This window comes from Malaclemys terrapin, chromosome 4 (assembly GCF_027887155.1).
Source record: "Malaclemys terrapin pileata isolate rMalTer1 chromosome 4, rMalTer1.hap1, whole genome shotgun sequence".
Lineage (NCBI taxonomy): Eukaryota > Metazoa > Chordata > Testudines > Emydidae > Malaclemys > Malaclemys terrapin.
Window position 1 is genome coordinate 122,213,905 of NC_071508.1, and position 17,985 is coordinate 122,231,889.

Consider the following 17,985-nt stretch of genomic DNA (forward strand, 5'->3'; position numbering starts at 1 on the left):
TGTAAACCTATGAGTGAACCTATTCCATTTGTTCCATGGAGGGGGTCCCCAATCCTTAACAAGGGATTCCAACTCCTGGATGCAGACTTTACGAGTTTCAGTCACAATCCTTCCACCGTCGTTCCCTCCCCCTTCTACCTGGACTATAATTGGAGCAGGGGGTCGGGGCATGCCCAAATCCTCTGGATATATTATTCAACTCAGCCTGCAGGTATCTTGTTTTAGCAGTGTTAAAAGCAGGGGAGCAGGAGCAACTTGCACAGGCCCCGCTGCACAGGTACATCCCATAGCTACACTGAAAACTGAGGAAAATGCTCCTGGGTCCTGCCTCCCATTATGCTGGTATCTCCACAACTCGTCCTGTAAGTTTGCTACTTGTTCTACAAGCTAGTTGTGTTCCTCCCAGCTTTTATTTTTCTCCAAAAACACCTCATTGGATTGCATGTACCTTGTATATCTTCTTTTCTTCTCCAGCCTATTTTTTCCTTTCCTAATTTGTGGATCTGGATCTTTAAGTCCTTTAACTTCCTGATCCAAGCCTCCAATGTCCAACATTTAGCCCTGTAACAACATAGTTTTTTGCTTTTCTTTTTTCCATATTTTATCCAGCACTATTTGTTGGAGTTCCTTTTCCACCTGATTCTAGTCTCTCCCTACTACATTTCTGGGGTGTAATAGCCAGGCCTAAAATAACCTGCTACAGAAACTTGTGATATCATAAGACAGTCCATTCTTCTCTAATGTGATATTTTTGCTGTTCATTAGCAATGAAAAGTAGTCACCTAGAGTATGTAAACTACTCTGCTCAAATCTAGCTCCTAAAATAAACCTGACACAGGAAAAAGCCTACAATGACATATACAAAGCAGCTATATATTACCCAAATTAATGCCATGCAAGATACAATCCTAGCTCCTTTAAATGTAACAGCTGTACAAGGACAAGATTCAGGTTGTGTTTTAAGAACACAACTTAACTCCCACCTCTTTCTGCAGCTTTATAAGATTTTTCTTTTCTTTTTAAACAGATATTTGTAGTACTGTTTACAACAAGCAAAGCATCCACAAGTATTCAGAGAACATGTACTTTTACATGGCCATGAGGTGCAATAATTTGATTCCTAGTCTCCTACTTCTGACCCTTAGAGCTGGGTATGCTGTGGCAGAATACTGGATTAAAGGGCAACACTGATAGACTCTAAGGGAAATGCTCCCTGTATTGATATTAGCCACAGTGCAGGGCCTGTAGGGTAAGAGCAGAAACCATCTATTCATTAAATGAGGAAGTGGAATTAAGCATGTCTAGGTACAGAATTCAATACTCCGAGGACAGATATAAATCATGTAACAGATGATCAGGATTTATAACAAGCGCACACAGAAAGAGTAACTGAATCCTTAGGATAATAAACTATTCCATTGTTAAAAATGGCTGATGCACCTTAATGGTATATTATACATTGGTGAACACAGCTTGCACCAGGCTATGAAAACACATGAATTATTTTGTTTGCTGTTTACCATTGTTGTGTCCATTTACACAGGTCAGAATTTCCTATCTTCATATCACAATGTGGAGTTTTAATATATTTGTCTAGTAGAACTAACCTGTCTAGATATGGCAAGCTGCAGTGCCAGGTAAAATGCTGCGAGATGATCTGTTGGAGACAAACTGTGGGCCCTGAAAAAAATTGAAACACAGTTAGTCTATTAGGACATGTTAACTACTATACATACAAATCTCTTTTGGACTTGTCATTGGTTCATATTTTGACATAGGAGGACGTGCTAGTCTTCTGTCCCTCCCACACTGGATTGGTTATAAAGTCATTGCTCATAACAACCCTGGGTTAAACAGAAAAACCTTTTGGTTTTGCATAGAGTCCTTTTAGTGCAAGTAGACTATGTACCTTCAGTGTAATCTTAGAAGTGGATGAAGTGAAAAGTAAGAATTCTCATTAATGATGTCTAATCCAAGGTCCATGCCAGAGACACCTATGGAAGAGTTATTTGCACTAAGAACTCAATTTCTCACAATTAACTATGGGGATCTTATTTTACATTAAAAATCTGATGTGTTTTAAAGTGACAATGAGCAGAACGATGCCAGCTGCATGACAGGGGCCCGAGCCATCCCACTGATGCAAGACAGGATGATGCTGAAGGCTAGACCTCAAGGAAATGGAATGTACAGTGGAGTGAATCTTACTGTTGCACACCCTCCAGTGAGTGCTGCAGAATCCAGAAATCTGATCACACTCTCAACAACCAGTATTCTATACCTCCCTGGGGACCAGGCAGATGAGACAGCCTGTCCCACTCCAGGCACTCAAGAAAAAGGTAGGAGGGTATCCTGCTTCGCTGCTGTGCAGGGACTTTCCAGCCATCCCTTTCCCACCATAGCACAGGGCAGGATAAGACCCCATATTTAAAAGGAGAGAAGAAATAGAGAGCAATATTTCTCTTAAAAACAAACATTACTGCAGCACACAAAAAAGGAAGTAGGGGCCCAATAACATCAGCACTTTAGGATTAGACACACAGTTAATGAAAATATCACTCCTCTGTTTCAAACATTTTTACCTATATTTATCATACGTAACACCACAGGTTACTACAACAAAGAAATCAGAGGAAAAACATTTTTCTCTCCATTTTTTCAGGTTTTTTACTTTGTGCATTTGACAGAATTTTGTGTATAGACCATTTTGCTCCTTCTCCTGTAGAGTCAGTTTCCACTGCAGTTTGTGTGTTTGGGATTTTTTTTTTTTTAAACATAGTAACAAAAGAGAAAAAGGATATTAAAAATAAGTGGATGTAAAAACAAATACTGTCTGGTGAAAACTAAGGCATTGGGGTAGAACCTAACACAACTTCTAAACTTTGCTTTTAAAACAGACTAGATTTCAAATTGATGGTGTTCTCTAATGGAGGTTATATTACAAATAGGACATAAAATAAAGATGCCAAGAAAATCTAGTCAGAATTCTTTTTTCAGAGAAAAAACACTGCTATCCCTTATGATCATGTAGGGAATCTTCTACACATGCCTTGATCAGATCTGTCATCCTGAATGTACAGAAAGACAGTTCTAGTGGCTTGGTAGCTTCCCATAACATGCCTGAGTCGCTGCAAAATGAAATTCTAGCAACCAGAGGAATGGGAGAGGGCTTAAAATTTACTACCAGATGCACACTACTCTGACTGACATATGAGAGATGGAGACCATTAACAGGGTCAGGGGACATTTCTCATTTCACTCAGATTTTAAGTAGAAAACAAAAATAAAAACCCACATAGAAGGAATGGCCCAGTAAATAAGTAATGATCTACAGAGATCTTCACTTGTAGGTGTAGGCGTCATTTGTGGAGAAAAGGGGGCATCACCCCCACCCCAAACAAAGGCAACACATGGGGGGGCACAGAGGGTCATGTGTCACTGCCCCCCCCATTTCTGAGAGTACTGAGCAGCCCTTGCAGGGCCTGCGGGAAATGAGAGGAGGAGAGGTCTGTCCTTCTCACACTGTGCCTCCCCCTCAGCATGTTTCCTGCTTGCTTGGCCCCTCTCCCCAGCAGTCAGGCCGCTTCTCCTGCCAGGTGAGGGTGGCTGCTCTCAGTCACTGCCTCTGTGCAACGTGGCGACTGCCTGAGAGAATCTGGCTGGGGAGGCAGCCTGCAGGATGGAGAGAGCACAGCTGCCCCGGGCTGGGCATAGGGTTGCTAGGGAAGGCACCGGGAGCAGTGCCTGAGTTAGGGACAGTGCCCATGCACCTCGTCCCACTGAGGTGTCCGCAAGGGCACAGGAGTTCGAGGGGAGGGGAACATTGTTTCTGTGAGTTTTTTCACCTCCTTCCCCACTAGGCTAGGGTCAGCCCCCGCCCGGAGGCACATACTCCCTGCTCCTGTGGCCCCAGCCCCCCAGGAGCTGGCAGGTTTGGCCCAGTGAAGTGGGGCTAGAAGGTTCTTGCACTCAGAGGCAATGCGTGGGGTGGGCCAGTCACATGACTTGCCCCAACCTTTAAATTGTGTACCCCCAATATCAGCAGGTACAGGTTGTCTCTGCCCCGAAACTGCAAGCCTTGGGCAGGCAAGGAATTTGCCTTCCCCATACGCGGCCCTGTTAGCCTGACTAGAGCTGCCCCCCAAACACAGAAGTCAAACTACGCCTATGCTTGTAGGTTACTGGCTCAAAAATTCAGCTCCAGCTAGCAGTGACTTAAAACTGTTACCATCTGTCTGCTGTTCAGTGACTTATGTGAAATGATTATATCTGTACCACAGCAAACTCTCCAGAAATCATCTAAACAAGTACTGTTTGCACAAACATGACTTCTGTGAAAAGAACTTGTGGTACAATATGATGTGGACAGGAATCTAAAATGCCACAACCAGCATCACAACTGTCCGCCTTGAACCTTGGCAGAGGTAAAGGTCACGGGATATGTAACTACTCTCCTTCTTGAAAGGTTAGGGGTAAGAATCTGACATAGCAGTATGGTGAAGCCTGCACAGTTGCTGCCCTTATAACCTGTATTGTTGGTAGACCAAGTATTTCAGCTTCTACCATTACTGAAGACCAAATTTATTTTCAAGAAGTGGGATGGAGTAAAAAGCACAGACACTCTGGAAAAAGTGCAAATGAGCATTCCTAGAAGTGACAATTTTTAAATGGAGTTGCCTGCCTCAGTCATAAAAGCAACTTTATTAACCACAGACACACACATTTCCAGCAGGGTTATATGAATCCCTGCTGATGAATGTCAGCTCTAAGTGACGCTTCACGCTACCAGACAAGTCAATACCAAACTTTCTAAAATTACTTTTTTCCTCCTCTTTGAAGCAAATTATAATGCTGATAAGGTCCAGCAACTCCAACCACTGTAAGGGTCAATCCATTTTATACAAGAATTCACATGTATGTTTGAGCCAGTCACATCTGCAGTGTTACCATGTCCTGGTCGCAGTACTGAAAGTGTTTTTTTAAAGTCTACTTTAACTGTTCACTGTCATTTTGAAATCTTATCCCACATGTTTTCATTAACAACTCCAAAGATACTTCAATTTTAAACTTTGGTACAAATTAATAATAAGAAATACCAGTTGACAGAATGGACATATAATTTTGATTTCAAGTAAATTGAAATTGTGCATTCAGATTGCTAAATACAGAACACCACAGTGTATGTTTCTAGTATGAACTGGTAATATAGAAATACAAAATACACAGCTTTTAAGAAAGGAAAAGAAGTCATCACCATTTTCTAAGGCACCCTATGTTTATATGCCTCTATTTAGCACAAAAATTTCAAAGCTTCAAATCACTAAAAAATTAAAATTCCAGCCACACTCTTCAGCTAAAGGGCATCCATAAAAGCTCACTGTACAGACACCAGATGTTTTCAGATATCAGCTGACATTACTCACTGCTAACAAGTCTTAGAAACAGTATACTTAAGAAGCCATCAGGAATCTTGTTAGCTGCTGTAAGAAAAGAAGCTGCAAAGGTCCTAGGATTAATAAAAACAGAAAATGAATGATAACGGTTGCCTGGGGAAAAAATATCTTCTCATGAAGTCCGAATTCATGTTATTGCAGAAAAAGAATTCTAGTAAACCCCCCATATACTATTCAGTATTTTTCACAGGGTTTCAGCCCAAACATTTACAGTACCTCCTTTTCTAGGACAAATACTGTAAGAATAACAAAAATCAGACAAATGGCACAGTCTCTGCTTTATCAAGGCACATAGCATTTCCATTAGGAAGCTCGCATTTTATTAATTTACAACTGCAGTAGAATACAGATCAAGGGAACCACCAAGGTTTGGTACACGTTGCACACTTTAATCCTTGAGGAAATGGCAAGTTACCATGCGGATCACTAGCAGAGACTTGCTTCCTAAGTGCTTTTGGATCTCCATGGCAAGCTGGAAGATGAGGAAGAGATAGTTGCAGCTACGCAGTGGGCAGGGAAGGACTGGCTTCAGTCAAGAGTCTCACTCTGTCCCTGGCTTTTGGAAGGCAACCACAGAGGCAGGCAAGTCATGTTAGGAATTCAAGTCAGGGATGAAATGGCATACAAGCCACCAGCAGGTTGAGTACATGGAGTCAGGCTGACAGCAGAGCAAGACAAGGGGATGCGGGAGGCAAGTTAGTTGGTGATAGCTGGTAGTTGATGTTGGTCCTGCTTTGAACAGGGGATTGGACTAGATGACATACTGAGGTCTCTTCAACCCTAATCTTCTGTGATTCTATTAAATGGACATGGTCAAGTTTTAGAACTTTGCGTAGATGACAGGAATGGTTGTGGAACCCAGGGAGGGACCAGGAAGTGGAAAGTGCACATTGAGTATGGGTGACAGGAGAAATGATGTACTAAAAAACAAGGCTGAAGGAGCTCAATCTATTTAGCTTAAGAAAGAGAAGGTTACTGGGTGACTTGATCACAGTCTGTAAGCACCTACATGAGGAAGAGGAGGTTACTTACCTGTAACTTAAGGTTCTTTGAGATGTGTGGTCCCCTACCTGTATTCCACTGAGGGTTACGCATGCGCACCATGTGCCTGAGAGAGAGAATTTAAAAGTAGCGTCCTCTGGTCTGAGCATGCACTCTGACTCACCTCAGGCGTCCATGCGAGGTGATAAAAGACAGGGCAGACTGACTGCATCTCTGAAGATAGGACTGGAAACGGAGCCTCTGGTAATCACATAATGAGCTGCAAAGGTATGCACACATGCCCAGGTTGCCACTCTACAGATTTCACAGATAGGGACATTGTTGAGGAAGGCAACAAAGGAGGAAACCAACCTCATGGAGTGAGTTTGAATACTGAATGGAAGCGTTCTATTGCGAACCTGACAGCATTGTTTAATACAGTTCGAGATCCATCTGGAGAGTCTCTGGGCCAATATCACTGAGCCCTTAGATCTCTCTTATTGAGATGATTGCCACCAGGAAGGTTGTCTTCATTGACAGGTATATGAGTGAACAAGTGGCCATGGGTTCAAAGGGAGGTCTAGTTGGGCTTTTTAGTACGAGGTTTAGGTCCCATGTTGGGGTTGGATGTCTGGGTTTGGAAAAAAGATTTAATATTCCTGCAAAGAATCATTTTGTGGTTGGATGTGAGAGCACTCACTATCCCTCTTCTTGTTGATGGAATGTCACTATAACTTCTAGGTGAACTGTGAGTGAAAGCCTTGATTGATTGATTGATTTATAAGAGTCAGTACATAGTTTTGGGCCATTGGGAGAGTAGCGGATGTCAGGGAGATTTGTTGGGAATTACACCAAACATGAAACCTAGACCACTTTTGCAGGGCAGTAGTGGAGTGGATTTTCTACTGCACAGTAACACGTACTGTATCTTCTCAGCAGGCCTGTTGCCAGTTGTTTCAGGTAAGGGTACCAAGTCTGTCTCAGCCATGTGGGAGCAATCAGTATGACATTTGCTCTCTCTCTTTTTATCTTTAACTGGACTTTTGACAGTAGGGGAACAGGGGAAAGGCATAGAGAAAGTCCCTGTCCCACCAAAGAAGGAGAGCGTCGCCCAAGGAGTGTTGCCCTATCCCTGGCCTGGACCAGTAGCATGGACATTTCTTGTTCAGGTAAGTGGCAAACAGGTCTGTGGTTGATGTCTCTCATAGCCTGAGTAGGTCGTGAAGCACGGCTGGGTTTATCTCCCACTTGCAGTCATGTGGGAATTTGTGACTGAGACTGTCCGCTATCAAGTTTTGTACTCCAGGAAGGTCGCTGATAATGTGATGTTGTGGGAAATGCACCAGTTCCACATCTTTAGTGCTTCTGCACAAAGGAAGAGTGACCTGGCTCCTCCCTGCTGATTTATGTAGTATATACATGGTATGTTGTCTGTTAAGACACTTATGTTCCCTCGATCAGTGGGAGGAAATGGACCCAGGCATTCCTGATTGCCCTGAGGAGGTTGATGTGAAGGGACATTTCCGTGGATGACCATTTGCCTTGTGTTGTAAAGTTGTTTAGATGTGCACCCCATCCTATGAGGGATGCGTCAGTGGTGAGAAGTAATGACAGGGAAGTTTGCAGAAAGAGAATCCCCTTGCAATCACTGGCTGGATTTTTCCGCCAGTCCAGGGAGTTTTTGACCTTGGTTCGTAGTGACAGAGGTTTGTCTAATCTGTCTCTGTTGAACCATATCTGGAGGCACTACATATGAAGTCTGGCATGAGATATCACCGTTGTGCCTGCCGCCATATCCCCCAGGATTTGGCGGCAGTGTCTTGCTGATATTTGAGGGCAGTTTTGTAGTGTCTCTATGAGTGTGGCCAAGGTGCAGAACCTGTGCTGAGGCAGAGCGCTTTGGCCTGTAATGAGGCTGACTCCTCTGAACTCTAGGTGCTGTACAGGGGTGAAGGTTGATTTTTGGATGTTGATCTGTTCTGTGAATAAGTGTACTGCGGTTTTGGTAACCCAGTGAGCCTCATTGAAGGAGTGGCCTCTGAAGAAACAATCATCCAGGTAGGTGTAGATCATGATTCCCTGTGAGCATAGGTAAGGCGCCACTATGGAGAGGACCTTGGAGAATACTCTTGGAGCTGATGAGAAGCCAAAGGGGAGTACTTTGTATTGGTAGGGGTCCTGGCCCAGGGTAAATCTGAGAAATCATCTGTGTGAAGGTAGGATAGATATGTGGAAATAGGCATCCCGTAGGTTAAGCCCGAAAGCCAATCTCCCCGTTCCAGAGATGGAACAATCGCTGCTAGTATGACCATGCTGAATTTCTGAGCTTTGACAAATTTGTTCAGAGCCATGAGGTCCAGCATGGGTCTCCAACCTCCCTTCTTCTTGGGTATCAGTAAATAATGAGACTAAAAACATTTGCCTCCTTGCAGATGTTGAGGTACTGGGTCTACGGCTCCTAACTGGAGGAGGAGATCTATTTCTTGTTGCAGTAAACTTTCGTGAGAAGAGTTCCTGAAGAGGGATGGGTGTTTGGGGAGGTTGGTAAAGTGAATAGACTACACGTTGCAGATGATTTCCAGGACCCATTGGTTTTGATGTTATGTGTTCCCAGATGCTGCGGAATGGGGCAAGCTGGTAACCAAATGGATGCAATGTGTTGGTCAGCTACAGCAGTTGAGGGGATTGGTCTGTCGACCCCTTAACCAACACATCAAAACTGATGTTTTGAGGTAGATGGTTGTGACGTGGAAGGCTCTGGGACTGATGGCTTATGTCTGGAGAATCTGGATTTCTCTCTCTGAGGCCTGTAGAAACGCTGGGTTGGGAACTGGAAAGTACAGTATTTATGTTGAGATTGCAGACTAAACTTTCTCTTTTGTCCAGGAGTATAGATCCCTAATGAGCAGAGAGTAGCCCTGGAATCTTTAATGGTCCAGAAGAATGAGTCAGGCTTTTTAGCAAACAGTTTGGTGCCTTCGAAGGGAAGGTCTTCTATAGTCGTCTGCACTTCCTTAGGGAAGCCAGACAGGTATAACTGAAAGGCTCATCGCATAACCACTGCAGTGGAGATGGACAGGGCTGCTTTGTCAGTTGCATCGAGTGCGGACTGAAGCGCTGTTTTGGCCACTAGTTGTCCCTCATGGATAATAGCCCAGAACTGGTCCCGGTATGACTCTGGGAGCTGATCAGTAAAAGTGTTGAGCTTTGTATAATTGACATAGTCATATTTTGCTGTTAATGTTTGATAATTGGCAATTTTAAACTGCAGTGTGGCTGAGGAGTAGGTCTTTCTCCCAAAGAGCTCCAGGTGTTTCCAATCCGTATCATAGGGGATCTCATTTGGTGATGGTGGCGATGGGAATTTACTGCATCCATGACAACAGAATTAAGGGGAGCGGGAGAAAAAGGAATTCTGTCTTCCTAGCTGGATGTAATATTTTTTAATGGGACCATTTGTAAGTAGGTATCACCAATGCTGGGGTCTGCCATAACTTGGACAGGTCCAAAAGGACCTCATTGATGGGGAAGACTATTCTGGAGAATGAGAAAGAGTATAAGATGTCAAGGAGCTTGTGATGGGTGTCTTTTACCTCTTCCAGGGGTATCTGGAGGGTGTTTGCTACCCTCTTAGCCAAATGCTGGAAAAGCCGGAAATTGTTGGGCAAGGAAGGTGGAGGGGGCATCACTCCCTTGCCTGAAGAGGAGGAAGAGATATTGGTTCTCAGTGTAACTTCCTCCTCAAATCCACCCTCCTGTTCCTCCAAAGATCTCCTCTGCGGGTTCGGCAGTTCTGGATGCTGTGGTTGAGGGAGAATGTCTCAGGCACTTCATGGTGAGTCAAGCTGGAAGCCCAAGAGGTGTGAGGTCTGTATGTTACCCAGGGATCCCAGTAGGGCCACTGGGGTGGTGGGACAGTTCCGCATGATGGTGCCAATGGCTGGCTGTACCATGGTGGTGGTGGAGTAGGTTGAGGGTATGACAGAGGAGCACCTTGATAACAGGCACCATAGGAAGCATGAGAGGAGTGGTGAGAGATGACCTCCTCTGGCTCACTGTCTGAGTCACCACTAGAAAATGAAAGTGCATGGCAAGGCGCCAGAGAAGACTCCCATGACTGGAGAAGACTCGGTACCAGAGCCCTAGTGCCAAGAAGGGAAGACTCTGGTATATCAGATAACTTAAGTTCTCTTCAGTGCCAAAACTTCTGTTGCGTGGACCAACCCAGTGCCGATGCCAGTACGAAGGGAGTCTCAGATTTTGCCTGTACTGAGCGCTCTCGTCTTGGGTGGCTTACAGTTGATGGTGCCGAAAGTAAAGCTTGTACCAGCAGCATCTTCTTAACACTGTGCTCCCTGCTCCTGTCTTTATCCACTGGTACCGTTGGCTCAATCCCTGTGCCTATCAGGTTTTTAGGCGCATCATCGTACCTGCCATTCCAGACCTTCACGAGCTATGTTTATTGTGCTTGGACTGTCTCAGTACCGACGATACCAAGCATGCTGGTGAACTTCTGCTAGCTCGGGGCTCATTCTGGGGACTCTCAGCTCTTTTTTTAGATGCTTTACCTGAGAGGTTTGCGGCTGCTTTCTTCGATTCATAGTCCCTGTACGTTGAGGGCCGTGGAGAAGATTTGTACCTTCTCGGTGATTCGTGGCGCAGATCTGGGGAAGGCTGAAGGGCTGCCTCCATCAGGATGATTTTCTGTCTCAGTTCCTATCACGGGGGCAAGTGCACCCCATCCCCCTTTGGGACAGGGTAAGGGTGTTGTAGCCCTGTGGTTAAGTCCGCCCGACTGTCCTTATCCTCAGGGCAGTATGGCCAAAGTCTATCCAGTCACCCTTCCTCACAGGGCTAGGTGGACTGGTGGCCAAAGTCAATATGCGTGCCCTCTCCCTACGGGCGGTAGGGCCTCATGACGCAAGTCAACAAGGCTGCCCTTTCCCTAGGGCAGAATGGTCCAGTGGCCAGAGTTAACATGACTGCCCTCCTCCACAGGGCTGTCCAGCCTAGTGGCCAGAGTCAATAAGGCTGCCCTCCTCCACGTGGCTGAGAGACCTAGTGACCAGCTCAGGGGGTGGGCAGCGGCTGGGGTAAGGGGACCCAGGCCCTCTGTACTCCACCAGATCCCAGCCCAAAGTCCTGGCAGAGGCGAGTACAGAGATCTGATCAAAGAGTCAGCACCAAGCACAATGGCTAGTGCCCCCTGGGCTACTTCCTACCCTGTCTCCTGATGCAGTGGTCCGGATGTCTTCAGGGTCTCTGGGTTCCTCAGCCTGTGCAGCTCCCAACAGCTCTGACTTCCCTTGGGCATCAGCATGTACATGGGAATCCTCTTTTGTCTCGGCACTTTGGGGTTCCGTGTCCTGGGCCTTCCACATGCGTCTCCCAGGCTGGAGCCTGCAAGGTCCGTCATCCTCCTTGGCAGTCAGCCCAGACGGAGTGGAGTTGCTTCCTTTTATACTGGTGTTCCAGTTGGAGCATGGCCAGCAGGGGCAAGGGGGAAGGGCTTCCTCTGCCCAGAGTGTCGGGTTAACCTCTTCTTGACCAGTGTGGGAAAAGTGCACCCTGTCACAGCTCCCTATCCTTCCGTGACCTGGGTTTAAGCTGTTGACAGAGACCACACTTCTGAGGAACATGGCCTTCCCTGAGGCAGCACATGCAGCAATAATGTTTATCTGCCACAGGGATGGCCTCCTTACAGGAAAGGCACTTCTTGAAGCCCAGTGAGCTGGGCATGCCCTGCTGGGGAAAGGGCTCCCCGAAAAAGGGGGAAAATTAAGGTTTTTGGGTTTTTGTTTTGTTTTTAAAGTGAAAATAAAGAAAATCTACAACTAAGAAGGAAGGAGATGAACTCGCTACTAAAAATACTAATAAAGACTGAAGATAATGATCACAAATGGACTGCTAACAGCTCCCTCTCCACCGAGGGGGGTTCACCCCAGCACGCTGGTTAGCCTTGTGGTGGGGCACAAATGGGGAGAGCGCATGTGTAGGCCGAATGGACACTGTTACCAAAGTTCTCCAATGAGCAGTGCAGGGATGCAAGTGCACCTACAGTGTAGCACCCACAGTAGGGACACTACTCGAAAAAGAACAGAGTAACCTTCCACAGGAGGAAGGAATGTGCTGATTGCCACCAGGTGGACTCTCAAAAGCACTGAAGGCGCGACCCAATGACTTTAAGGATAAAATGTAGTCTAGGATGAGGGGAATTCCTGCTGCTTCTGGTAAAACCCCTTTATGTTATGCCCAAGACAAAAAACATCTCCACTTAGTCCGGTAACATTGTCTAGTGAAATCCTTCCTACTGTTAGAGAGAATGTCTTGTACAGTCAAGGAGCATGTCTGCTCTAGACTAGATTCCCATCTAAATACCATGCCCTGAGGTGCAGTATATGTGAATTGTGATGCTTGATCTTGCCACTGTACTGGGTCAGAGAATCGGAAAAGTTCAGGATGGGAATTGGTGGGCAGGATGACATGTGCAGGAGATTGGGGAACCAGAACTGTCTTGGCCAGAAGGGCCAATGAGAAGACAATCATCATGTCTTGTCGGATTTTGTGCAGCACGCGAAGCAGGAGCAGTAGTAGAGAAAAGGCATAGGGGAGTTGGTCCAACCAGGAAAGTAGGAGAACATTGCCCTGGGAGTGGAAGCCGAGGCGCACTTGCTGTTTGTCTGAGAAGCGAATAGGTATCTAGCTGAGGTCCCCCACTGCGTGAAGATGTTGTGTACAACTGTCTCGTGAAGTTCCCACTCGTGGTTGATCACAAAGCATCTGCTGAGTGAGTCCACGGGTACAGTCTGTGTCCCCAGAATGTAGGCTGCAATTAGAATGATCTGATGGCTGATGCACCAATGCCAGAGACTGAGATTCCAGAGAGAATGAGCAAAAGAAAGTATTCACATGTTTTCCTTACTGCTTGGAGTTCCAGGATATGGATGTGCATCCTGGATTCTTGAGGTATCCACGACCCTTGTGTCTTACGGTCGTCTATATGGGCTCCCCAGCCCAACAGGGATGCTTCAGTGAAGATAGTTTTGTCTGGGGAGGAGGGAAGAAAGGGGACTCCCACACATATGTGATGTGGGTTTGTCCACCATAGGAGGGTGGACAGTACCATGGCCAGGACTGTCAGCATAAGGTCCACAGAACGATGGATTGGTGAGTACAAGGACTGACTATGCCTGAAGGCAGTGGAGGTGAAGTCTCATGAAGGAGGTCACATAGGTGCATGAAGCCATGTGGCCAAGAAGCGACGGATAAAGTCCTGGCTGGTACAGAAGGATTATTTGTAATGCGAGCTATGACGACATTTATTGCCTGAAACTTGTCTGTGGGAAGGTATGCTCGTGCCATGACTGAGTTTATGGTATTCCCGATTAAGTCAAATGATTGCATGGGGTTGAGAATTGACTTCTCAATGTTGATGCTGATAGGGAGATGTGTAACACAAAAGTCCAGGCATGGGTTTCTTGTCGGGACCTAGTCGCTAGGAGCCAGTCGTTGAGGTATGGAAAAACAAGTAGACCATAACACTATCCTGAAGGGAAGTATGCTGTATTGGAAATGGTTGGCGCCGATGTAAATCTGAGAAAAAGTCAGTGGGCGGGTGAATATCAATGTGAAAAGTAAGCATTCCTCATAACGAGAGCTGTGAGCCACATGCCATCCTCTAAGGATGGAATTATTGCTGCCAACGTAACCATGCAAAACTTGAGTTTGGAGATGAAGCAACTGGGGTGGAAGAGATCAAGAATTGGTCTCAAACCCCCTTTTTCCATGGATTATGTTGAGTAGAACCCTGTTCCTTGATATTCTAGAGGAACACGTTCTATCGCTCTCCATTATAATAAGGAGTTTCCCTTTTGGGTGAGGATCTTGTTGTGAGAGTGGTCCCCGAAGGGGAATGGGGGTTTTGGAGGAGGTAGTATTACAAACTCGATCATAGAGCCATGATGGATGACATTCAGCACCCATTTGTCCATTGTTATCGTACTCCAGGCATGGAAAAGTGTTAGCCTGAGAGGTTGGTGGTTCTCAGGCTTGCATCAAAAATACCTCTTGGCTTGCAGTTGGGTCTGAGATGAGGAAACCTGGGCGGGAGGGGGGGAGGCAGGGAAGGAACCCAGGGAAGCAAGATCTCTGAATCTTTTGTAATTTAGGTGGGGGTTCGAAAGGTTTCTGATGATAGAATTGAGAAGACCTGTACCATTGGTTGGACGATGGAACTTTCGTTTCAGGGCAGGAATGTAGATGCCCAACAAGCAAAGGATAGGCCTGGGGTCCTTCAGTATATGCAATGACTCATTGTCTTCTGGTTGAAGAGATGGGATTCGTCAAAAAGGAGGTCCTCGATGGTGTTCTGGACCTCCCTAGGAAAACCCAAAAGCATGAAGCCAGGACTCCCTACATATCATGATAGCCGTAGCCATGGCCCTAGAGAAGGTATCAGCTGCATCTATTGCAGATTGAAGGTCAGTTCTGCCTATCAGTTTCCCTTCCTTGATGGGGGCCTGAAAACTGAGATGATCTTTTTGTGGGAGGGTCTCAGCAAATTCTTCTTATTTAGCGTAATTCAGGAAATCATACTTGGCCAATAATGCTTGATAATTGTAAGAGAAGACTTTCCTCCCCAAAAGATCTAGCCACTTCCCTTTCTTGTCTGCAGGTGTAGACCAAGGATGTTGGTGCTTAGCCCTCTCTGTAGCAGCATGAACTACCAATGAGTTAGGAGCTGGGTGGGAGAAGAGGAATTCTGATCCTTTGGCCAGGATGTAGTAGTGTCTCTCTGCTCCTTTGGGGCTCCCCATATATGTGGCAGGGGTGTGCCACACTGTCCTGGCTGACTCCAGTATGGCTTCATTGATTTGTAGTACTGTTCTCACCTGTCCCGACATGTGAAGAATGTCCAGAAGCTTATCCTGGGAGTCTTGAACTCTTCCAATGGGATTTGAAGTCCCCCCGCAACTCTCTGTAAAAGCTATTGGAATCATCTGAAGTTATCTGGTGGGGAAGGGGATGATGCAGTCAAAGCCTCATCTGGGGGCTTGGAGGATGGGAATCTAGCCAGTTCTGGCAGAACCACTATGACCATGCTGTTGAATCCATGGGCTTGCTTGATGGCGACCCTCTCGCAGATTGGGCGGGGTCTGAAGGAGGATACTGCGCCTAGGGCCCCCAATATGGCCAATAGGCTGGATCAACAAGAGTTTGCAGGAGTCCCCAGTGGTTCTGGGGAGGATGAGAAGGTAGTTGTTCCCAAAAGGGTGCTGGTCTCCATGATGGTGCATAAGAGTGGTACGGTAGAGGCAGTTCTTCTCCCTGTTCTGAATCATTGGAAGAGGAAAAGGCGGACTCTGGTTCTAACGGTGATATCGCTGGAGCCAATGGAATGGTGTATAGCACATGCGAGGAGGATTAGATCCCCCGTACCACAGGCACATCCTGTGGTGGGAATATGATTTATCCGGAAGTGGAGGGACCTGATAGAGAAGACTCTGGATCTGCAAGATGAAAATGTCTTGGATGTAGCTGTGGATCCAGATCTCTGTGTTGTGAGGGACACTCTCTCTTTCCCAGTTGTCAGTATCGGCGCTGAGGTCTTTTCCGGTATGGGAAAGGGTTCGTCACCTGGAACCGCTGTATCCCAGTTTATGGGTCTTCTTCTCATGCCTGTGGAACTTGGAATGTGCTCTGTCCCCTTGGGCTCAGCTGGTGGACGGAACGTCCAAATTCTTGGACTGGGAGGAAGACTTAGTCCCATGCTTATGGGAGTAATTCCTAATCTCCCAACTAGGCCCCATCAGGGGGTCTGTGGGAGTGGTTCCGCTGGCACTGGAGTCGGATGAAGCAGCAAGAGGCGCACTCCTTGTTGTATTAGGTTGATATATACCACGGGTTCTCCAGCATGGTCTGAATGCAGTCTCTGAGTCATCTCCATGAGATACTTCCAGAGACAAAGGTCTCAGCTTTCTCGGTTGCAGCTGGGGAAGGCATGGCAAATACTGTATCTAGCCGCGATGTGAGCTTCTCCTAGGCAGCAGAGGCAGCGTTGGTGGTTGTCACTGACTGAGCTGGATCATGGCAAGAGATGCAGAATTTGAAGCCTGGAGTTTTGGGCGTAGCTTGGTACTTGCATGGTGCTATGGGGTACTCGAATGGGGAAAATCCCTGAAGTCTACTCTAAACTAACTGTTAAAACTAGTAACTACTAAAACCGGGAAAGAAATAAAACTAATAAAACTACAGTTAAAATTGCTAAAACTATATACTGCTATATTTTTAGAAGTGCATCAGAGAGAAGGACACTGAAGGTTCCGACTCATACCATGCACCTGTGAGAAGAAACTGGAGACACGGTCAATCTGCCCCGCCATCCAAGGCGAGTCAGGGCGCATACGCAGGCCAATGGATACTACTTTCAAATTCTTCGACTCGGGGCACATGGTGCGCATATGTAACCCTCTGTGGAATACAATAGGGACCATTACATGAAGCACAATAAATATTTGATAAAGGGATCTTCAATCTAGCAGACAAAGATATCACAAGACCCATTGGCTGCAAGTTGAAGCTAGACAAATTCAGACAGCAAATAAAGGATACATTTTCAACAGTGAGGGTAATTAATCATTGGAACAATTTACAAAGGGTAGTGGTGTCGTCATCCTCACTGGCAATTTTTAGATCAAGATTGGATGTTTTCCTAAAAAATATGCTCTAGTTTATACAAATTATTCTGAAGGTCTGTGGCCTGTGTTATTCAAGAGGTCAGACTAGATGATTACATTGGTCCCTTGTGGCCTCAGAATTTATGAATCCTCAGTGTTCTAAGGGCTTAAAAAAAGTCTCAAGACAGTTACAGACTGCAACAACTATTGTAACTCACTGATAAGTGAGTGCTACAGGTCCCCCTCTGTGCTGATCCACATAGGAAATTAGTTGTTACAGACCTCAGATAGGGAGCCATGGCTCTTTAGCTCAAGCCATAGACGTTCATGTTTTTGCTCTGAAGGTCCACGGTTCAATTCCAGTATGTCAGCCAAGAGGACAACTGTCATACCATCATAGTATCATACATGTCCATTTTTCCTCTACTCCCCTCCAATCTAATGCCACCATATTAAACAAAACCCTACATATTCACGTAAAAGTGACTCAAGTATAAGTCAATGACCCCCATATTTAATAGGGAAAAAAACTGCAAAGCCTTTTGACTTTTATATAATCCAAGTGTGCTTATGCAAGAGTATATACATTAGCAAGAATCAAGTGTAGACACTGTGGCACTTCTACTATTTAAACTTCTTCCTATATTTATAATCTTTGATTCATGTACAAACTGACTCCTTTTTGTTCTCCCTTTTCTCTTCCAAACAGTTCTGCCCCTGGGTCAAGCTTTGGGGATATGCACATGCGTGATTTGCATTGTCACTGCCTGCGCTGTGACTGTTCTGTGGCTACAAAGGACTTCATTCTCCAGATCTAGCAATCCAGCATCTTTTGCAATGATAAACTCCCTGTTTATTCAAATGCACAAAGAAAC

At 45.8% G+C, this 17,985-nt stretch overlaps 1 protein-coding gene across 4 annotated transcripts in view; it reads right to left on the reverse strand.

The window, feature by feature from the left end:
* The window catches only part of TTC7B (tetratricopeptide repeat domain 7B), a 325,154-nt gene that overhangs the window by 140,647 nt on the left and 166,522 nt on the right, over positions 1 to 17,985 (reverse strand). For all 4 annotated transcript variants that reach the window (XM_054028276.1, XM_054028275.1, XM_054028274.1 and 1 more), the window contains one exon: positions 1,608 to 1,680. In XM_054028276.1, coding sequence (XP_053884251.1) covers positions 1,608 to 1,680 — 73 coding nt within the window. The remainder of the gene's footprint in view (positions 1 to 1,607; positions 1,681 to 17,985) is intronic.